This window comes from Sturnus vulgaris, chromosome 2 (assembly GCF_052056855.1).
Source record: "Sturnus vulgaris isolate bStuVul1 chromosome 2, bStuVul1.hap1, whole genome shotgun sequence".
Lineage (NCBI taxonomy): Eukaryota > Metazoa > Chordata > Aves > Passeriformes > Sturnidae > Sturnus > Sturnus vulgaris.
The window spans coordinates 90,863,281-90,882,874 of NC_142244.1; the positions used below are offsets into that span (position 1 = coordinate 90,863,281).

At 37.3% G+C, this 19,594-nt stretch overlaps 1 protein-coding gene across 15 annotated transcripts in view; it reads left to right on the plus strand.

Annotated features, from left to right (window-relative positions):
• The window catches only part of LOC148224898 (uncharacterized), a 384,098-nt gene that overhangs the window by 227,849 nt on the left and 136,655 nt on the right, over positions 1 to 19,594 (plus strand). For 4 of the 15 annotated variants that reach the window (XR_015801629.1, XR_015801636.1, XR_015801635.1 and 1 more), the window contains 2 exons: positions 10,161 to 10,328; positions 10,661 to 10,698. The exons of 8 other annotated variants lie outside the window; for them this stretch is intronic. Coding sequence is in view for 1 of the 7 variants with exons in the window: in XM_088160068.1 (XP_088016194.1) it covers positions 10,697 to 10,698 (2 nt within the window). In the remaining 6 variants the exon portion in view is untranslated. Of the gene's footprint in view, positions 1 to 9,414; positions 9,539 to 10,160; positions 10,329 to 10,660; positions 10,699 to 19,594 lie in introns of those variants that run through there. 3 more of the 15 variants (XR_015801631.1, XR_015801640.1, XR_015801630.1) reach the window with 2 other exon arrangements.

A 19,594-nucleotide genomic window follows, 5' to 3' on the forward strand; every position in this document is an offset into this window, starting at 1 on the left:
GGAAGGAAGGAAGGAAGGAAGGAAGGAAGGAAGGAAGGAAGGAAGGAAGGAAGGAAGGAAGGAAGGAAGGAAGGAAGGAAGGAAGGAAGGAAGGAAGGAAGGAAGGAAGGAAGGAAGGAAGGAAGGAAGGAAGGAAGGAAGGAAGGAAGGAAGGAGAGAGAGAAAGAGAGAAAGAGAGAAAGAGAGAAAGAGGAAGACTGGTTGGTTTCAAGGGCATCACAAAGTCCTTAAGTTCCTGCAGCAGCAGAACTGGCTGGAAGCCTGAGTTCTTCAAGAGTGTAGGAGTTACCAGCACTACTTGCTGCCAATTAGTCTTTGTATGTGTTGAGTATCCTCCCCCAAACTGACTTACAAAGGACTCACCTCCCAGATATTTCAACTAGAAATCCAGACTGTTTAGCTCAAGCAGCAAAGAAACATGCTATTTTCTCTTAAAAGGCTGTAGTCCAGCTGATATGGTAAGCACTGAGAACCACAAGTGTATCAGTGACACCTCCCACCAACACACTCTTTTCCTGGTAGGATTTTCTTCAAACATCAGCAGAAGCTGATACTGATGCTCAGTGAAATTTGCCCCATAGTTTTGTTCCTATAAGGACTCGCACTAAGAATAAATCTTGTTTTACCCAGTCAGTGGGCTTGACAGTTTCCCAGCATTGTTTCCTTTCACTGTTGTCCCTGTTCTCTGATGGATCCATTGGTGAAGACTCTCTTAAGTCATTAGACAAGTCTGTAAAACAAAGAAGGCTTTTCAAAACTGCTTTCCAGTTAGGGACAATTGACTGAAGGTATTTCCCAGCATCATTCCATTCCAGTATTCCATGTGGACACTTGATTCTAGGTTGTGGTACCTGGGACAAGGAGTCAAGAATTTTCAGCGCAGAGATTTTAGGTATTCTTTAATATGAAATTAAATTTAAACCCTCAGAATATGGGAATTGCAGGCTATCAGAAGAAAGAAGCAGATAGATCCAAAAATAAGAGATCTGAGTAATTTCTTCTGAATCAGTTTGCTTTCTCAGGCATACCCCTTATTATTAGCTAACAGTGTGAACTGGTGCTGGCTTTAATTATTACTTTTCAAATTCTGTTTTCATTCTACTGCATCCCTTATGATTTTTTTTTGTAAGGTTTTTTAAGGTAAAGTAGTAAAGGAAATTGCATGAAGCAAATTCTGTGGGTTTGTTACATACGTGGTCTACTCAACTGTGGAGATACACTGAACAGGGAAGGAAAAAAAAATTACCCCAAGTTTGAATCACTGTTATTTTGGCACAATTTTAAGTTCCTAAAATACCAAGGAAGATATGATGATGTTCAAGGTATCTGGTTAGGAATTCTTGTATCATATTATGTTAGGCAAAAATTGAGGTGATTGTCTAGAAGCCATCACTTCTCCACCTTGTTTAACAGTGTAGAAATATGATAGATCTCTGGTTTCAGTGAGTGAGGTGGAAGACATGATGTATTTCAACAGGTGATCTAGAAGATTGCTTTACATGATGCCCAGACTAGATTTGAAGGCATCTTTGCCCTTGTGGAACATACTGGGGAAGGAAGGGATTTCTGGCCATTGTTCTCTAATACCAGATTCCTTATTAGTAGTTGCAGAATTATAAATCGTAAATATCCATCAGTTAATCCACAGATAAATAACTACAAGTGCATAAAGCACTAGAGTTTTGACAAAGTCCCTTGCAAACTGCAGCATCCCTGGTTTGGCAGTACTGTGTTTATGTTATTACAGGAAAACCAGAGTGGCTCCATGGAACCATACCAGTCACAGAAGACTTCATATTATTTCAGTAGTGACTATGTAATGAAAAGTTTTTACGAATATCAAAAAGGCTCTGTTGCCTTGAAGTAAAAAAGTGAACAGTAAAGATTTGAAAGTTTTCATTTGTAAAAAGCAAGTGAAAAAAAAAAAAAAAAGCTGGTTGTGATCACTCAGAACGAAAGCATAAAATTCACTATCAGTCCCTATTCCTAAAAGATAACAGCCTTTTAAAAGGTAAAGTTCTCACAGAAATGTTGCCTCATGGTGGATCTCCTAGTTCATTGAGACCATTTGCACATTTAGAAACAATTACAATAATTTCTTTCACAGACTATAGTAAAAAGCCTTCCAACAGTTTATCACGTATGGTTCAAGAATGTCTTTCCCTTTTAGGTTTTCTGTGTATGATGGATGAGATTGTTTTGTTCTATATTTTCTGGTAAATAGTGTTAGAAATGCAGTATTTTGTTTCCTTCCTGAAATTTACTTGTGTAACTCACCTTTCTTTTTGATGCTACACTTCAAGACGGATTTTGTCAGAAAGCCCAGAGCCTTTAGGCTTGGTCCCTTGCCATGTATCAGTAACAATCAATTTTTTCTGGGGTCTCTATATGCTTTTTACCGTTTGGTTTGAGGGGTTGTTTTTTGGTTTTCTTTGTTTTCTGTCCCACATTTTCTGTATATTTGATTCAACATCACAAATACAATTAATAGAACTTAAGGCACTGTTGTGATACAAAAACTAGCAAATAAAAGAGAGGGAGATAAGACAGTTGATCATGAACTTGAGGTTGGAGTCTGTAAAGAAAATAAAGCAAGATTTTTCATGGCTATGCTTCTGCAATGGAAGTTTAGAGCAGCACCAACCAGATATTGTAACTGCATGGATCTACTTTGCACAGTTTGTTTCTGAAGTGTAAGATACTGAAGCATCAGGCCCTTGAGGAACATCTGCCAACTTAGGTGGCTTTAAAAAGCGGCACAGCTGCCCTTTGATTTATGGGCATGTCACAGGTGGGCTGGAAAGAAAGATAGGAAGGACCTATTCCTGTTTTCTGCCATGATGGTTTACATCAGGGCTTTTAGAAAGCCAAGGGTGTAAGTATAAGGCTGCTGCACTAATTTACATTGGCTTTTAAATCTAGACTGCAGAGGGGACAAATATGGCTTCTGCCCATCTTGGCTCTAACTTCCCCGCCCTTACCAGCTAATGCTCCTTTGCTTCAAAGTGTTTACCCATAGGAGTAAATTTTGTTGAGCAGATAGCATTTGATGTATAGGGTTTTGAGATTAAAAGGTGCTTTTTAGGGCAGAAACTATGTTCTTGGCCCGTCTTTTGTAGCAGCCTTGCACATCCATAGCTCTGAGTAGAAATAAACACAATGTACACGGTTCATAAACTTATTTTTATACGTGTACACACCCCTGCACATGTATACACATTTGAGGAGAAGAGAAATACAGAGAAAACATATTAATTCTAGATATTTTTAATTGGTGGGTGGGACAAACTTTTGCACTTGGTATTTCATTTATTAAACTTTCAGTGACATTCTCTTGGAAAGCGATCATTTTGGCTTCTATTTCTTTATTTGCATTACAGAGCACACCTGGTAGAAAGGATATTTAAGTAGTGAAGGACTTGCAGCATTAGTAATTAATAGGTCCCATTATGCTAACTCTCATGCAAGTTTAGGACATCTTAGATGCTAGATAAGAGATGGATAATTTGAAGTAATTTTCCTGTAATCATGCCAATCACTTCAGCAAAGTAGTTATTAAATGAAACAGTATTATGATGAATTATAGGACATCTATTGAATATCTTTTCTTATCATCTACTTATAGTGCCTGATGCTGAAAAGAGGCAAACATGTGAATGCTCCTTCCCAGTAAAATATGCACACTTCTCACTGTAAATAATAGTTTGTTTAGCAAACCTTGTTTTTTTAATGAGGCATAGAGACACATTTGTCCCTCATACTCTTTGCTGTTCCGGAAGATCATCTAGTTTTACTTTTTCTTTAAAGGTGGATATTAGCAAGAATTAGTCACCTCTGATGACAAGGAATTTTTCTAGTTCAAATTTGCTGAAGTGATTAAATATTATTTATCTAATTAAATGCTCAAAACAGATCATTATTGAAAGGAATAAATTTAGTGGATTTGTTGAGCAGTGTTAGCTGAAATCTAACTGCACATCATTTGACTTTTTAACATTTTATTATATCTAATAAGTCTTTCTGTGCTTAATTAAATCAACTTATTTTTTACAGCTAATTTAACATGATTTCATTTCAGTTACAGCTTTTGCATCAGATATGTAGAAAGCCAACTGTATAGCAAAACTAAGCTTCTGCTACTCAGGTGCTCTGCTGTACTTTTACGTCTCAAGCTGCTACTGACATCCAGACTATTTTATAGTGTTTTCTTGTCTTCCACTGAGAAAGGTTACTCATTTGATAATTATAATCTATTTCAAAAGCGACAGTAAAAAAAATTATACCATATGGTCATAAAACATTTAATAATTCTGTCATATGTAACAAGCTCTGAAAATCAACTTTTTTCCTTGGCATGGGACTTTGCCTGGTGTCAGAAAATGCCAAAAAAGAAAGTAAGACTAATTCTGCTCATGACTGCCCCAGCAACTTACTCTTCATGCGTTTGGACAAAGATAGCTGTAGACCTGCTAGTGAGCATAAAGGTTTCATTTTTTTTCCCAGGGAACATAGTTTTTGCACATTGTTCAAAGACTTTTGAATCTGATTTTGTTGTTCTATTAAAAACAATTCATTGGCTTCATCCTTTCAGAACTTCTGAGAGATTTTGGGTTTTTTGCTGAACAGTATCCCACCGTGGGGTGGGAGGTGAGAAATCCAGTCAGCCTGACAGTGATTGCAGTTGGTTTGGATCAATGTCACTCCTTTGACTTCAGGAGGATTATGCCTGGCCACACTAACATCTGTGAGATCAAAACCGGTCTAAGGACATCTCTATATCGACTAAAAAAGGGGTTTTATGGTTTTTGGTCAGCCTGCTCACTGTCCAGCTGTTCCCACTGAGTTGCTTTTAGAGTCACTGTCTCTCCAAAATATAAATGTATAGTGCAAAACTCACTAACTGTATGAGAGCTTTTGATAGATGATTGTCTAATCTAAATGTCTATTTTTGCCTCCCAAACACCTGAATCTTTTTCAGAAAAGCTTGGGAATGCTTCAAAGCTAGCCCTAAAGCAGAATGAATTTCTGCATAGGGCATAGTACCAGGTTTTAGCAGCATTATCATTTTTAACTTAAATAAAAATAAAACCGCCCACAGTTTTAAGCTCCTATGTGAAGGACTGCTCAAAGATATATTTTTACCCACGTACATGTAACACATTATTATTCCTGTGGTGGTAACCAATAACAATTTCTGTATATAGAGAAAACTGCCTAACACTTGGTCTTAAATTCCCCAGAGTAACTGTTCATGATCACAAATTTGGCTAAAGGATTTTTTTCATTACCCTCAAACATTTCCTTTCACCTCCAACCTCTAGGCAGAGCCATGGCTTTCCCTTTAGACCGGGGAACATAAAGCCATGGGGCCATCGGGGCTGGCTGTGCCTGACCCCGAAGGCCCTTCTGTCAATCACTGCCTCCCCATCCCTTGCTCTCTTTCACACCAGGCAGCTGTACCCATCGCTGTCAACCAGGTAACAACCAGCAAACAATAGAGGCCTGAATGCCTGGTCTAGACACTCTTTTAGCCACTTATTTGCTGCTCTTGGCAGCTGTTGAAGCATAAATAAGCAGTTTGTAATCAGAAAGCTGACATCATTGCAGCTCAGCTGAGAGGGGGAATTGTTGCTGTGCACTGAGCTGCTTTCCTCCCTTCCCCCCCCCACCCCAGCCCCCTCCCTCCTTCATTTTGTGACAACGGGTTCTGGGGTGGGGATGCAGATTTCTGCTGGGCTAAGCTGGCTTTTCTCTTTATTTCTAGACTACAATGATGTAGGTTGCAGAAAATGGCATGTGTGAGGCAATGTACTTTGCAACTACCAAAATTGAAAAGAAAAAAAATCCATCTTCAAATAAATGGTGCGGTCCTGTCTTACTCCTTCAGAAAGCACTTCAAGCCTCACAAACGTTTTGAATTTGAAGGGTAATATTTCAATAGATTGACCATAAACTGAGAAGATTAGCACAAAATGTTTCCTTGTCCTGACTGGTATTTTTACCTCTGTTTTATTTTTCACCCTCTGGAAGGAGAGAGGAGGTAGAAACAGTCACACCAGCAGTGAGCGAACACTTGCTAACAAACTCTGTTTTGTGCCAGTGTGCCGCTGCTCCTGCTTTCGAAATGCCCGGCTACGCATCTCCCATCGCTGCAAACATTTGTTGTTCAAGTACATTTCATACACTTTTAACACTTCTCTTTTTTTCGACTTTGGGGCTCGATCATAAACAAGTTCACCGGGCAAATTTGACACAATATTTGAAACTCAAGCTGGGTTCCTTGGGAAGGATTGGTGGGGTGAAACACGTGGCAGCGCTGCTGCTCCCTGACTGGGGGAAGACGACAGCATACCCAGTGCAAATATTTGCACATGCAAATTTAGAATTCGTTTTCCACAAACACTTGCACGTATGACTTTCAAATTAGCTTTCTGAAAGCATTCATGCTGCTAAGAAACTCTAGTTCAAATATTCATATAAAGTGAACATGAAAGGGCCACAGGTTTAGGTGATTTCTTTTTTTTTTTTTTTTTAATTTTTTTAAGAAAACAACTACCAAGTGAATATTTATGCCAAAGTCTTTGTAATGTTTGTCCAGTTCTGTTGTTTTCTGATCATCCTCTTTTAATATTGAGAAGTGATATGTGTTCATGCAGTACCAAGCAGCAATGGCAAATTGTGCTGCCTCAAACATATAGTCAAAATATAAAGTTTATACTCTGCAGTGCATCTAGTGCTCCTTATTGCTAGGAAAGTGAAGCAGAGTGTGTAACCTTTACAATATGTGATCCATACCAAGTCCCAAAGGTTTTCTCCGAGTTTCATTCGGTCTGTCCTGGTGATGACTGTGGCAATAATGGGAAAGAGGCAAAGGGCTTTCTGAAGGGCTTTCTCCCCCCGCCGTTGTTTGTTTATCTATCTATGTGCACTTTAGGCATGCCATCAGTAAAAGAGTTGAGCTTTCTTATTCTTGTGGAGCAGAACTCACATTCCACCAGTGATGTGTCAAAGTCTGATCTGACTGCCTCTTGGTACAGGATGAATGCCAGTGTCTGTGGGGTTCACTGACTATCTGAAATATCTTCAGGTAGCTCTGTCTGTCTCTGATTTCAACAAGAAAGAAGGCCAGTTCAACAAAAATATTGACTTTGTACCTCCCAAAGGCTTTCTAGTATTAGTTTGCTCTAAGTAGCTCATGATTTAGAGTACAAAGGCATTTCCAGAATGCATGTTTAACAAAATGACATAGCAGATAATTGAAATTTATTTGCAATTTTCAAACTACAATAAACACAATTCTCCTTTTCTTTCATTAATAATCGCACGGCTAATGCATAACAATCCCTCTGCAGCTTTTACAAGCAAACTTGAGCTGCTGTGTTGTAATAGCTGGAAAAGTTAATGTAGCTTGAACAAGGTTCCTAATTGTCCCTGTCTCTGTCATATTTGTCTACTTGAATGGTCCTAAATACCACAGCGATTAATTACTACAGAGCAGGTATTACAAGATGTTATCATCCTTCCCCAACTGTCTGGGTGAATGGAGAGAGGCAGTAGATTGTTGCAGTGTTTCATCTTTGCACTTCCTGTAAGGCACTTTAACCAGAAGATTTAATGTGTCAAAGTTAACTGCGTTCTCGCACAGATATTCACATTCTAATTAAAGATTAAGAACGTAGTACATTACACTGTGATTTGTCATACATGGCTTGTTAAATAGGAAACCTACCGGGATTCCCTAACATTTTATAAACATTATTCAGGGCTTTTAATGTGGGCAAAGGAAAAGATTATTCAGCTGCTCTGCAGAGTAGGAGGCAGGTCATTTTTCCCTCACTCCTCCATCCTGCCCAAGCTTCCCCTTTTCCAAATAAATAAGAAAACTCAGATGGTTTTCAAACTGGAATTCTGTTGAGATCTCTTTAAACTATTTATCTTCCCAGTGTGTGTGTGTGCACATGGATATATATATATATATGTAGATATATATATATATATGGACACAGAGAGAGAGAGAGAGAGAGAGATAATATATATGTCTTAATTATTTTTTGGCATTTTTCAACTTTGGCTGTCAGCTATGTAAACTGAGGTAGGAAGTCTTTGTTTGAATTACAGTGGCAAAGGAAGGAAGAAAGATGAAACAGTTTTTCAATATGCAGAATGTGCTTTCAGATTATTCTAGCAATGCTGAACGGCGTACCACTTCCAGTATTAGTAGCAGAGGACTGGTTCACATTCTTTGATTGCCTGAGGAATAAATTAATGAGGTTACTAGAGACATTGAACATTTGCATATTCACGGATGCTTATTAGGTATAAAGTGAATGCCAGGTGCATTGAATTTTGGGAATACTAGCTATGTATTTGGTCTTCTATTTTTAAAGCAATCACATCTTGCTTTTTCCCTAAAGTGGGAAGTTCGGGGGGGGGGGGGGGTGGGGAAACCCAGCATTTATAAAAATAATAACACTCAAAAAACCTCGAATTAATTCAATACAGATGAAGCTTTGCTATAAGATATGTATCAGAATAAATAAGATACAGCATGAGGCTAGGGACTATCTGAATATCTTGTTTGGAACAACACTTAGGATGATTACAAATATAAAAACAGTTGTTCCAAGACATAAGGAGAACAAATGTTATATTTTTCACTGTGGTCCTTATGGATTTCTAGCTTGAAATAGCAATAGGAGAACTCATTATGAAGTTACCTTCAATAATGTCCAATGCTTAATTTTTAAAACATTAATATTTTTGCACATTTTGTTCCAGCAAGTCTCAAACTCAGGCTGCAAAGCACAGGAGATAGAATTACAAAATTTGCTCGACTGTTTCTCCAAGGAATATCTGCACATGGTTGCATTGTTGTCAGTGACTTCCGTCATCACAGTGTGAAAGCACATTGTGTGAATGATTTGTACTGTATCTCATTATTGCTGCAAGTTTTTATCTATATTGTTTATTTGGGATCTTGCATTTTTGCATTCTGAAAGATTTTATGGTATTTGGGGTTTTTGTTTTTTTTTCCATGCTGTTCTTTAGCTGTCCATAATCTATATAGAGCTCAGCATTAGCACTGCTTGTCCCAGCAGAGAAATATCTGTCAATTGAAAACATGTATTGCTTGTGCTGCCTTTTGCTTGTCTTTTACAGTGGAAGCATCAAGCATTTACATGTGCACAGACTACAGGCTTGCACACCCTGCACACAGATAAATACAAACACACATTCCCACACAGATGTGCACTGACAAAATTATTGGTATCACCTACTTCCAAGTAGCTGGTGTAGCAAAATCAAGCAGGGATAAGTGTTTTCTATGGATAATAATTTGTATCTACAAACAGGCTCCCTTCTGCCCCCTTGTTTCACAGAATACTGTGCTCAACTTCCCTTTCCTGGATGTTGCACTGTGCTGATCACTGCCCTGCCTTTGCAAATCCTGTTTGGAAATCTCATTTGCAGCATAACTGACAACAAAGGCATTACACGGTGTATGCCCTGCATTTTCTGCAGACTATTCCTTGCCTTTGTAAGTTATTTCTAACTTCTAATGAAAATACTGTGTGATCAGTTGATGATCTTTTTTTTTATTAATAGCCTGTAAAATTAAGTGTGTCTAATCAAAGAATGGGTCCTTTCTTAAAAGTGCAAGGTGGAATGCATTAGATCAGTGGTACAAAAAGCAGATGTTTTTTACTGCAGTAGGCCTTTCTTTAGGTACTCTAGGAAGCAGGGACTTAAAAATTAAATTGATGAGGATTTTGAGGTGCAATCACTCCCAGCCACTGCAAAACACAGAAATCCTCTTGAGATATACATTTTCTCTGCATTTGTTTCCAAACTGTAATTCTGTTCCATGATTAAAATTAAAAAAAAAAAAAAAAAAAAAAAAAAAGAAGAAGAAGAAGAAAAAGAAAAATTATTTGGTATTTTAATCTCTCAGGGCAGCTTCTGAATAATTACATGCAAAGTGATCTATTAGGTATTTATTGAAAATAGTATTGAAAACCACAAATGTGCATCTTTTTTTCAGGAAAGTCATTTTTTAAAACATCCTTTGTAGCTGCTTCACTGACGTCCAGGGGTTTTTGCCAGCCACACGGCACAGATTTTTTTGATTATGTAGATTTTTTTTTCCTCCTCTATTGCAGTTTCATATGCAAAGCATGCATCAGCCACATCCATGCTATCTCCTAAAGCAGTCATTCTGAAACCCAATCTGGGGACAGTGCAGACTAAATAAAATTTCATTTTGATTTGGCCTCCCGCTGAGAATGGGACTGCTTTGTTTCAGCCGACAGAACCAGCAAGCCAGAAAGGTATGTCCTGTTTTGCATGGCTGATGGTGTGACTTGAGGATCACAATCAGGCCGTTCATGCTCTCAGGGCTCGGCATCTCATCCACATCCTGTACCGTCTTTCTCTTTTCCTTGCCATTTGCTTTCCTTCTGTGCCGCCTGCCGTCTACCTGCAGGGCAAAGCTATGGCAGACCCTCACACTATTGTTTACTTTGGCATATGTTTAATAGCTGCATGGCTGTTTCAGGGTAGGGTTTGTCTATTCCCCCCCTCCCCTTCCCTCCCGCCCCCTTCCCCCTTCGCCTTTGTTTTTTTCCCTTCCCTATCCACATTCACTTTCCTTATTTTCTAGGTGTTGAATACACAAATACTGACTTAACAGAAAATTATGTAAGTACCGCTTGCAATGCTTCAGAGATTTTATTAGGGGATCTGTAATGCAGAATTTTATTGTGAATCTGAGGAAACATTTAACAGCTTTGAAGGACTTCAGTTTTCATAGCCCTTTGGAGATGTTTAGGCAGAGAAGCAGTCACACGTTACAGTTAGTAAAAAAAAAATAAATAAAAACACTCTTAGGAAGGGGTCTGGCTGCTTTGCCATCTTCACATGCCTTGCAGTTACAGCTGCAGCGTTTGGTATGGGGAATATCAGTAAATATTTCTTTCTCTAAGTATTAATATTTATCTTAAAGCCAGTTCGCTTTACAAGAGAGAATGTACAGCACTTTCCTTGCTGCTGCTACCCCATCATATGGAGGAGGTGTTGGCATTAGGGAATGACCTCTGTTTTAGCCTCTGGACCATTTTTGAACAGGGCACCAGGACCTCTGAAATATTCCTTATGATGCAAACTTACTTCTCGAAAGTGCATTTCTCTGATAAAGCTGTGCTATCCCCTGTCTGTGATTTTTTTTTTTTTTGGGGGGGGGGAAGTTTCTAATGTGAAATAAAATTAGCATAAAATTTACTTCAAACAAAGGGCAAATTTTAGTTTTGCTTACAATTTATATGGATTACAATTATATGGAGACTACAATTATAAGAAAAATTCAATCCTTAACAAAAACATTTTTAAGAAGTAGCATGTTTTATAGAGCACTGACATCATATGCAAATTTATATCTTCATGCTGATTTAAGAAAACAAAATTATGGTTATTGTGTGCAACATGCCTTTGTGGTAGGTGATATTAGTGACAGCAAGTTATTCAGCAAAGTCTGGAATGTAGATGATCAATTACAGCACTTTCTGCTCAGCTTAGCAAGTTTTGTTCCCAGCTTTTACATGTTACTTCAACTCCACATCTTTCATCAGTTTCTGAATCTCCAAAATGACCAGGAGTCACTTTGCAAAACCATACAGATCCTTGCATGGCAGAGTTTTGTGACTTGAAAATTCTCTTTCTTCCTAGCTTCATTAATTAAAAAATAATAAAAAAAAAAATTTAAAAAAAAAATTTAAAAAGTCAGTTGAGGAATGAAGGCAGATCCAACCAAAGTTTGGAGGAAAAGAGGTAAAAATAAGATGACTCATTGGCGTTCATATAAGGGAGGGTAGGCCAAATTTGAGTTTCAGCTGCATCCATTCACCTTGATAAACTGCTACAGGATTTCCTGCACCTGGCAGGATCCAGCCCTGCATGTTTTGATATTCAGAGATATTTACAAAGTCAAATGGAGTTTAGGAACAACTTAGAGCAGCTCTCTGTAGTGATGTCACATTTTCTTCAAAAAATTTGAGTCTGTAAAGAAAATAAAAAGCAGCTAAATTTATAAAATACAAGCTACAGCTTTTTAAAAGGATACAGTTCTGTGGGTTTTCACTCAGTATCTCTAATCCTCCTGCCTCACCCCTCAGGTATAATTGGGAAGTTTTCCAAGTTACCACCTCTGCATTTTAATCAGAGTTTACAAAAATTCATTCCAACTTTATACTTACCATTATTTCATTTTAACAAATAAATAGAAATTTTAAGAGAAGCTAAACTCAGTATTTTATGACAGAGTATCCCAGTTCATTTATGTCAGAACTCACAGTCCTGGCAAGATTTTTGTTGCACAGAGTGTTTTACATTATATCGATAGCTGAATTGAAATTAAAAATAGATTAAATAAATGGTTACGTGTGTATGAGCTCGAAATATATGACATTTTAATGTAAAATACACAACGAAATTAACAGCAGTATTGTGTCTTTATTTGTCAGGATGTACTACTTTTTAAATTAGTGATATTCATTATGGTAAAGTAAAATAATCTTAACTCCAGAATGTGCTTATTGCTCTGGACAGCTTTTTTATTAATTATCTAACTGTTCTATTTAAGCAGGAATTAGTGCAAACTTTATTCTAGTGCTCTTAAGAAATCATAGTTTCTTTTTAGTTTGGTTTATTAGAGCTATATCTTGCAGTCATATTCTGGATAAGTAAAAGAGGTGAGTGGATTTTGGAAGTTAGTTTTGTATTTATCACTTCCAGAGAAAGAAAACTGTAAAAATATCAGCCCAAAGTCCAGAAACGAGGACATCATTCTTTGAAAGACATATAAGGTTGCTGTCAGTGGACTTCTTAGAGCTCTTTCTTATATAACCTAACTATAATTCACCATAATTAAAAAATAATAATAAAAAAAAATCAAAAAACAACAAACCAAAACCAATAAAGCAAAGCAAAAAACCAAGTACTTGGGTATGCACTAAATTTATTTATGTGTATAATTTTTAATTCAAAGGACTTAGTAATTCTAAGTTCTTTCATTTTTCTCTCACTTTCTTTGCTTTACCTGAAAGAGGTGACATGACTGAGATAAGTCATATGCATGCCCAGAAGCCTTTGGAGAAAACAGATCATCTCAATCAGAGAATATATAACAAATAAGAAATTCAATAAATTCACTCAGGAGACAAGTGCTTACTTGTTATAATACATATACATGTATGTAAATTGGCTCCATGATGCTACTATACAAATATACATATATATATATATATATACATATGTATGTATATATGTGTAAATGTCTTTGTGCAAATCCAGAGAATGAGAGACAGGGATGGAGGACACTGTCACCAAAGTTCCTGGGCCCCACTAATGTCACACGGGCAAGTATTGTTACTGTGACAAAAACCTGCATGGCCTGTGCATTTTCTGACCTCCAGCTTATCTGAATTTCTCAGAAACTTCACAGCTGATTGTCTCAGGAAATTCTCCTGGAATAAATTCGTGGTTGTCTGATGTTAATATCAGTTTAAAAACTTGCTGAGGTCAAGAGGATCCCACACGTGAAAATCTGACTGCAAGATCAGGGCCTAAAGTTTTGGTAGAAGCCCTTCAGCCAAGCCAAAACTAACTAACAAACTTGGGGAAAAAGGTGGCAGAATTCTGTCATAACATTGGACTTGGAACCTGTCAGCAGAATTAATAGGCAACTGATTCTCATTCAACTCAAACTCCTTGTACTGATGTTCTTGCTTTATACACCTGATTTGACCAACAACAATAAAAAAGATCTAAAAAACTGGGAGAAGATACTATAAAATTGCATATCAAAGGGCAATTGACTAGCAGCAGATACTATAAAATTATATATCAAAGGAAAGCAGTAATATCCTGTCAGCAAGTATGAGCATAGGAACCCATTGTGTTCACAGTCCTACAGGGTTAAGGAGCAGAATTCCTTTACTCTGGGATATTTTCACCCAATCTCCTTATATATAATAAAAGCAAAACTCAAAGTTAGATTTTTTTTCAAAAAAGAGAAAAGTTAATCATAGGCTTACCGATGAAGTTCACTGAAATAAGAGAATGTTAAAAAAAATAATGCCATTGCTTAGTCCTTCATTTGATAATGTTTCAGGCTTATAGAAAGTTTCATTTCTTGTTCACAAAAAAGCAAAGCAGGGGCTTTCTTAGATTTAAGGATGTATTCTCTACTATAAGAAGGTATTCTTCCTATAATTATTGTTTTAAATAAAAATTTAATAAAACAATCTAAGTAGCTGATCAAATGTCAGAGTGTAAACTGAAAACGTGCTTTGGACCAAAGCTAAAAAAACAGAGACAACAAGATGGCATTAACTTTGTTTAGAACTAGAGGCAAAATGAAAGCTAAGCCCAGCAGCTACTGAGAAATCTAATATTTCCTGAGTGGGGAGAGAAGGAAGTTTGGAAACTGTAGGAAAAAATGGACCAGAAAATCATGTTATTTGTAACCTATACACACCAGTGGGATTTCCACCACTGGGATGACCTTCTCAGAAAAAAAGCTAGAGCCACAGAAACGACTTCTAAAAAGTACATTTTGACAGATATTCAAAGAACAGAAGTCCTGGCAATGCACATCTTGAAAGATTTTCTAAACAAAAATGCATAATGGCCTCCCATGTAACTGGGAATATAAATGTGTCAAAATGTTATTGATTATTTAAAAAATAAAATATAAAATGTGTATTAGTCAACTACTTATCAGTCTTCTCTCATTAAAGGTTGAAAGAATATTTTTTCTCCAAAATAAGTTAGATGGTAGAAATTACTAGTGAATGCTATGGATGTTATATAGACCAGAAATGGATTACAGATTAATAGAAGCATTGTCTCCTTCATTAAGTGTTCTTTACCCAATGGGGGTGGAGAAGGTTAGGTTATAGCAGCATTATGTCCTCACAATAAAAATACATTTAATCTCCTCGTGTCTACTGCAATTGGTAATTCATTGTATATAATTTTCTTTATTTTTGAAACCCTTTCCATTTACCAGATGTCTGACAAAAACAAGCATGAAACATTCTGAAAATAAACTTTTGAAATTATTTGCATTCAATGGGAAATTTCCACTACTAAAAGAGTATTCATTAAATTTTTGTAGTGATGGACAAATCTCAGAAAATTCAAACGATTGTTTCAAACTTGCATAACAATATCAGTGTTTGTCTACAATGTTTCAAAAAATTGTCTCTGTCCTCATTTTATCTAGGATCCTCCAAATAATCAGAATTTTAGTTGTTCTTTAATGATGTCTAGTTTTACTTCTGCCCCTTCCTGAGATTCCTTTACTTTATCAAGCACAGCATGTGAAAATGTGAATATTTCTTCATGTGAACAACATTTCAGAGGAAATTAATTCCTTTCCCAATACGTGTTTCTTTCAGAAGTAATGCACAAAATCTTGATGCAGAGAGCAGCTATGGGAGAAACGTTTTCTTCCATAGGTTTTTTGGTTGGTTGGTTGGTTGGTTGGTTGGTTGGTTGGTTGGTTGGTTGGTTGGTGTTTTTTTTTCCTTCTCTCTGCCCTGAATAAAAATTTGCCTAGGTATGTGTAGTGTTCTTACTTCTGTGTACATAATAAACGGTGATTTTTGCACCTTAAAATGGGAACAAGAGAGGTAAAGCCACAGGAATATTTACAGTATTCTTACAATGTCTCCTTATTGTCAAATGGGAAAACCAAAGTAAACCAACCATCACAACAAAACAAAACAAAAAATGTAACCCAAAAACTCCTCTAAAGGGTATGGCTAAATAAGATCTACCACTCTCTCAATTGTTTTGGCCATACTTTACATTATAAATAGATTTTCATTCAATGGAACTGAAAACTTGGAGCTATTTTCAGTGGGTTTGGGGGGGAGAAAAGGGATCCAATTTATTGTAATTCTTCTCTCTCTCTTTTTTTTATTAAGACATTCACTTAAGGTCCAAATTTACACTTTAGGGAGGTAAGACAAAAAGACTAAAAGCTGTTTTACTAGGATCAGCTAAAATGGCAAAACAGATCTGGGTGTTAGCAGGTTAACAATGATAACTCACCTTAAGGTCCCTAAAAATAGAAGTGAAAGAAGCACATCAGTAGTGAAGAGCAAGGGGGCCAGAACAAAATTCTAAAGATCCCCATAATTAACTGGCAGAGGGTCATATGAACACTGATTAAAATGCAACAAAGCACAACGGGGTGTCTCAAAGATGGAGTTTCAATCTCAGCTGTGAATTTCTTGGTTTTCTCGGTTCTAGCCAGGCCTGCCATGTTATTTTAATAAGTACTTTTCTCTACATAATACCTTTGAGAATTTGGGGAGAGTATTTATATTAAAGGGTTAAGAGGGCAGTTTATAGACAATTCAGGGAACAAGCCTCCTTAGACAGTACAGGAAAAATTATATTACAGTGATATTTTACGATATATCTGTATCTGATATTGGAATGCTGTGAGATCAATGCATCAATTTATCTTCTGGTTTCAAAGGCAACAGTAAGTCTTCAGTAAGAAATAGTGTATCCCTGTGCAATATCCCTACCTTACCCTAATGCTGCTAAATACTACACATTGTCAAATCCTCCTTTTACTGCATGAATACAATATTCTTTAGCTGCCCCTCTCAAATAATTTCTGTGAGGAAAAATATACGTCAGGCAGTAAATCCTTGAAAAAAAAGGATTTTATGGTTTTCTTGACCATAAATATTGCTTTTTAGAACAAAACACATCTGCATTTTAAACCATAAAGTCCATCTAATTTCATCATCTAATTTAACACCATTCTAATTTGGCTGATCTCTTTTGGGCTTGGATTAAAAAGTGCTGCTGGAATTGGTTGATTAAAGAAAACTGAGAATTTCAGAGAGAATTGTGGGAACCTCTGAGTCACAGGAGATCTGAAGGGGACAGGACAAAGGTAGAGCAGGAAGAGGATGAATACTTCCTCACTTTTAAGAGCAGAGGGAAAATTGCTTTTCATTTCCTAACACTCAGATATGTTGTATGGTATTCATTTGATATATTGGCTACTGAAATTTTTTGGAATGGAGTATAGTCCAGGGTACATTCTTACATCATGATTTACAGGTGTTTTCTCATGTCATAATATGTTGGCAAAACCGGAGAATATTTTTAGTAGCTGATCTGGCTGAAGTCCTCAAATACACTGTTTCATGGCAGTGTAAGTTTGTTAGCGTATTTAAGACCAGAAGGCTTTCCTTTGTCCCAAGAGTATTTTGAAGTGCAATACTGTTTATCTGCTCATATGTAAGAGGGTTTTTTTGTTGTTGTTGTTTTTTTTCTTTTTTTCTTTAGTAAGTACGATTATGGCATCTTGGATTTTGCAATTCCTTTCTATATTATTTTAAGTTTTCTTTACATATGTGCATACCCCCACACACATATTTACCACTTGGAGGACAAGTTGGATAAAGCAGAGGTGTAATATCACACCTCCGTTCTCCCGAATGAAGGACTGGCCGTCAGCAGATACCCAAAGTGCTATTTACTCCCTGGAACACAAAGAACAAAATGCTCTGTAGGCAACTGTCAATAATCTGGCCTGAGATTCTCATTTCTGGGTGACTCCTAGTTCTCTTGCAGTCACGACTCAAGCAGCAGTATTGCAGTACACTGACAAACAGGATCCTAATCTTCCAAAACCCTGCCATCCCAACCCATTACGTTAAAGGGCATTCAAGTAAGCCCTACCCCCAATTGTGTAACCACAGCCCATGATGAATGTGGTGTGCAGTTTTCTAGTGGGAAAAGCAGGGGTTATAGGTTGTTTAAAATGGACTGGTTTTTACTTCAGTGAAGGAGGAAGTGAACTAGGAGAATAGGAGGAAATGAGAGAAACAGTCATGAAAAGAGTCCCAAAACAAAGCAGAGACAAAAATTCTTGGGAGGTGGAATTGATTATGTGTGTTAAAATAAAAGAAATCTAGTGAAGGGAAACTTTTTGGTCCAGCTTCTCATATGATTAAGGGGATAGAATTTCATGCAATCTTTCTACCATGTTTTCAGCAAAGGTTATACTGCACTTGTTTTAGCCACTCCTCAAAGGCTGCCGGTCTACAGGAACAAGAGTATTTGAGGATCCACTTGAACCAGTGATTCACAAACACCTGTCTGAAACTCACCTCTTCTCTGTATCACTTGTGCATTTTCTGATCAAAAGAGAGATCTTCTCCTCACCTTCTCCTTCTGCCTGTGAATCCTTCTCATCTTTGCTTCAGGTTATATAAGAAGGGTGCAATTAAATAAGCAAGAGGAAAGAGTGTGTGGTTCTGCTAAGAAGAACCACAAGAACTACAGGTGTGGTTACAGCATGGGGCTCATGAAACCAACATTCATTACTTCCTGTGGATGGAGTGGGTCTCATGTCAGTTTGCTCTCCAAGTTTCCAAAACCACATTAGAAACAATATGCTCTTAACATGGAGTGGTTCCTGAAACTAATATTGTAATAAATGCACCTTCCTGAGTCAAGATTCTGGAAAGTCTGTCAATTTTGTTTGCAACCCTAGAATAGGACAACCTTACCTAATTTCCTTGAGTAGAGATGCAGATTTCCTCCGATATCTTCACAATTTCCCCTGACTGTCTAATACAACCCCTGAAGATTGTATTTTACCTTCAGGTGAAATCGCAGAATATCCCTCACACTTTTATCAAAAAGTGGTTTTATCAATGGTTTTCATTGATCCTAACCTACTATTTTTGCCTAGGTTTTCTCTCCACAGTGCCCAAAACTGCCTTTGATAGTCACATTCTGTGAAAAGCCATTATGCATTTAAAAATTTTGAATAGCCGTGCAAAAAGACTGATATATTGTCCTGTTCTAAGTAAAGCTCATGGAACTAATAATTTGCTCAGTATTTTGAGGCATTCACAATTCATAAAGATAGAGCAATGAGCTACCACCTAGAAATCCTGGATAAACAGCCACTCACTATGCACGGGCTATTTTTTTATAGTACCATGATCTATAGACCCAGTGATCCTAGACACACTTGTTACAGCATACATGGACCACATATCCTCACAGCCATGGTTGCCTGACTTCTTTGAGATCCCAGACAAACCACAACTTTCCTGGGAGGAATAGGTAAATCTTAGTTGAAACTTCCTCTAGCTCAGGCTTAGTCATAGAAAGAGAGAAACTATAACACATGGGCCATGTCACGTGGCAGGTGCAGGCCATTAAAGATAAGTAGAAGCCTTGAGCGAATACAAGTCTTCCATAAGTTTACTTCCATAAGTTGCTTTCCTTGCAAAATTCCTTTCTCTTGGCGTTTTCCATCCCCATAATCTCTGCTTCAGTCTGCAGAAGAAGTCAAAGCACTGTTTGTCTTTCAAGCCAGAGAGAAGACCTCAGTGCAAACTCTCAATAACTGGTCTGTCATAGCACAACAGAACCCCTCCTCTGAGATTTCAGGTTCCTTCCTGTCCTCCTGGAGCACAAATTCACCAGCATCCCATCTATTCAGTCTGCACTGAGTTACTTCCTAGCAGATGCTTGTAAGTAGAAGGAG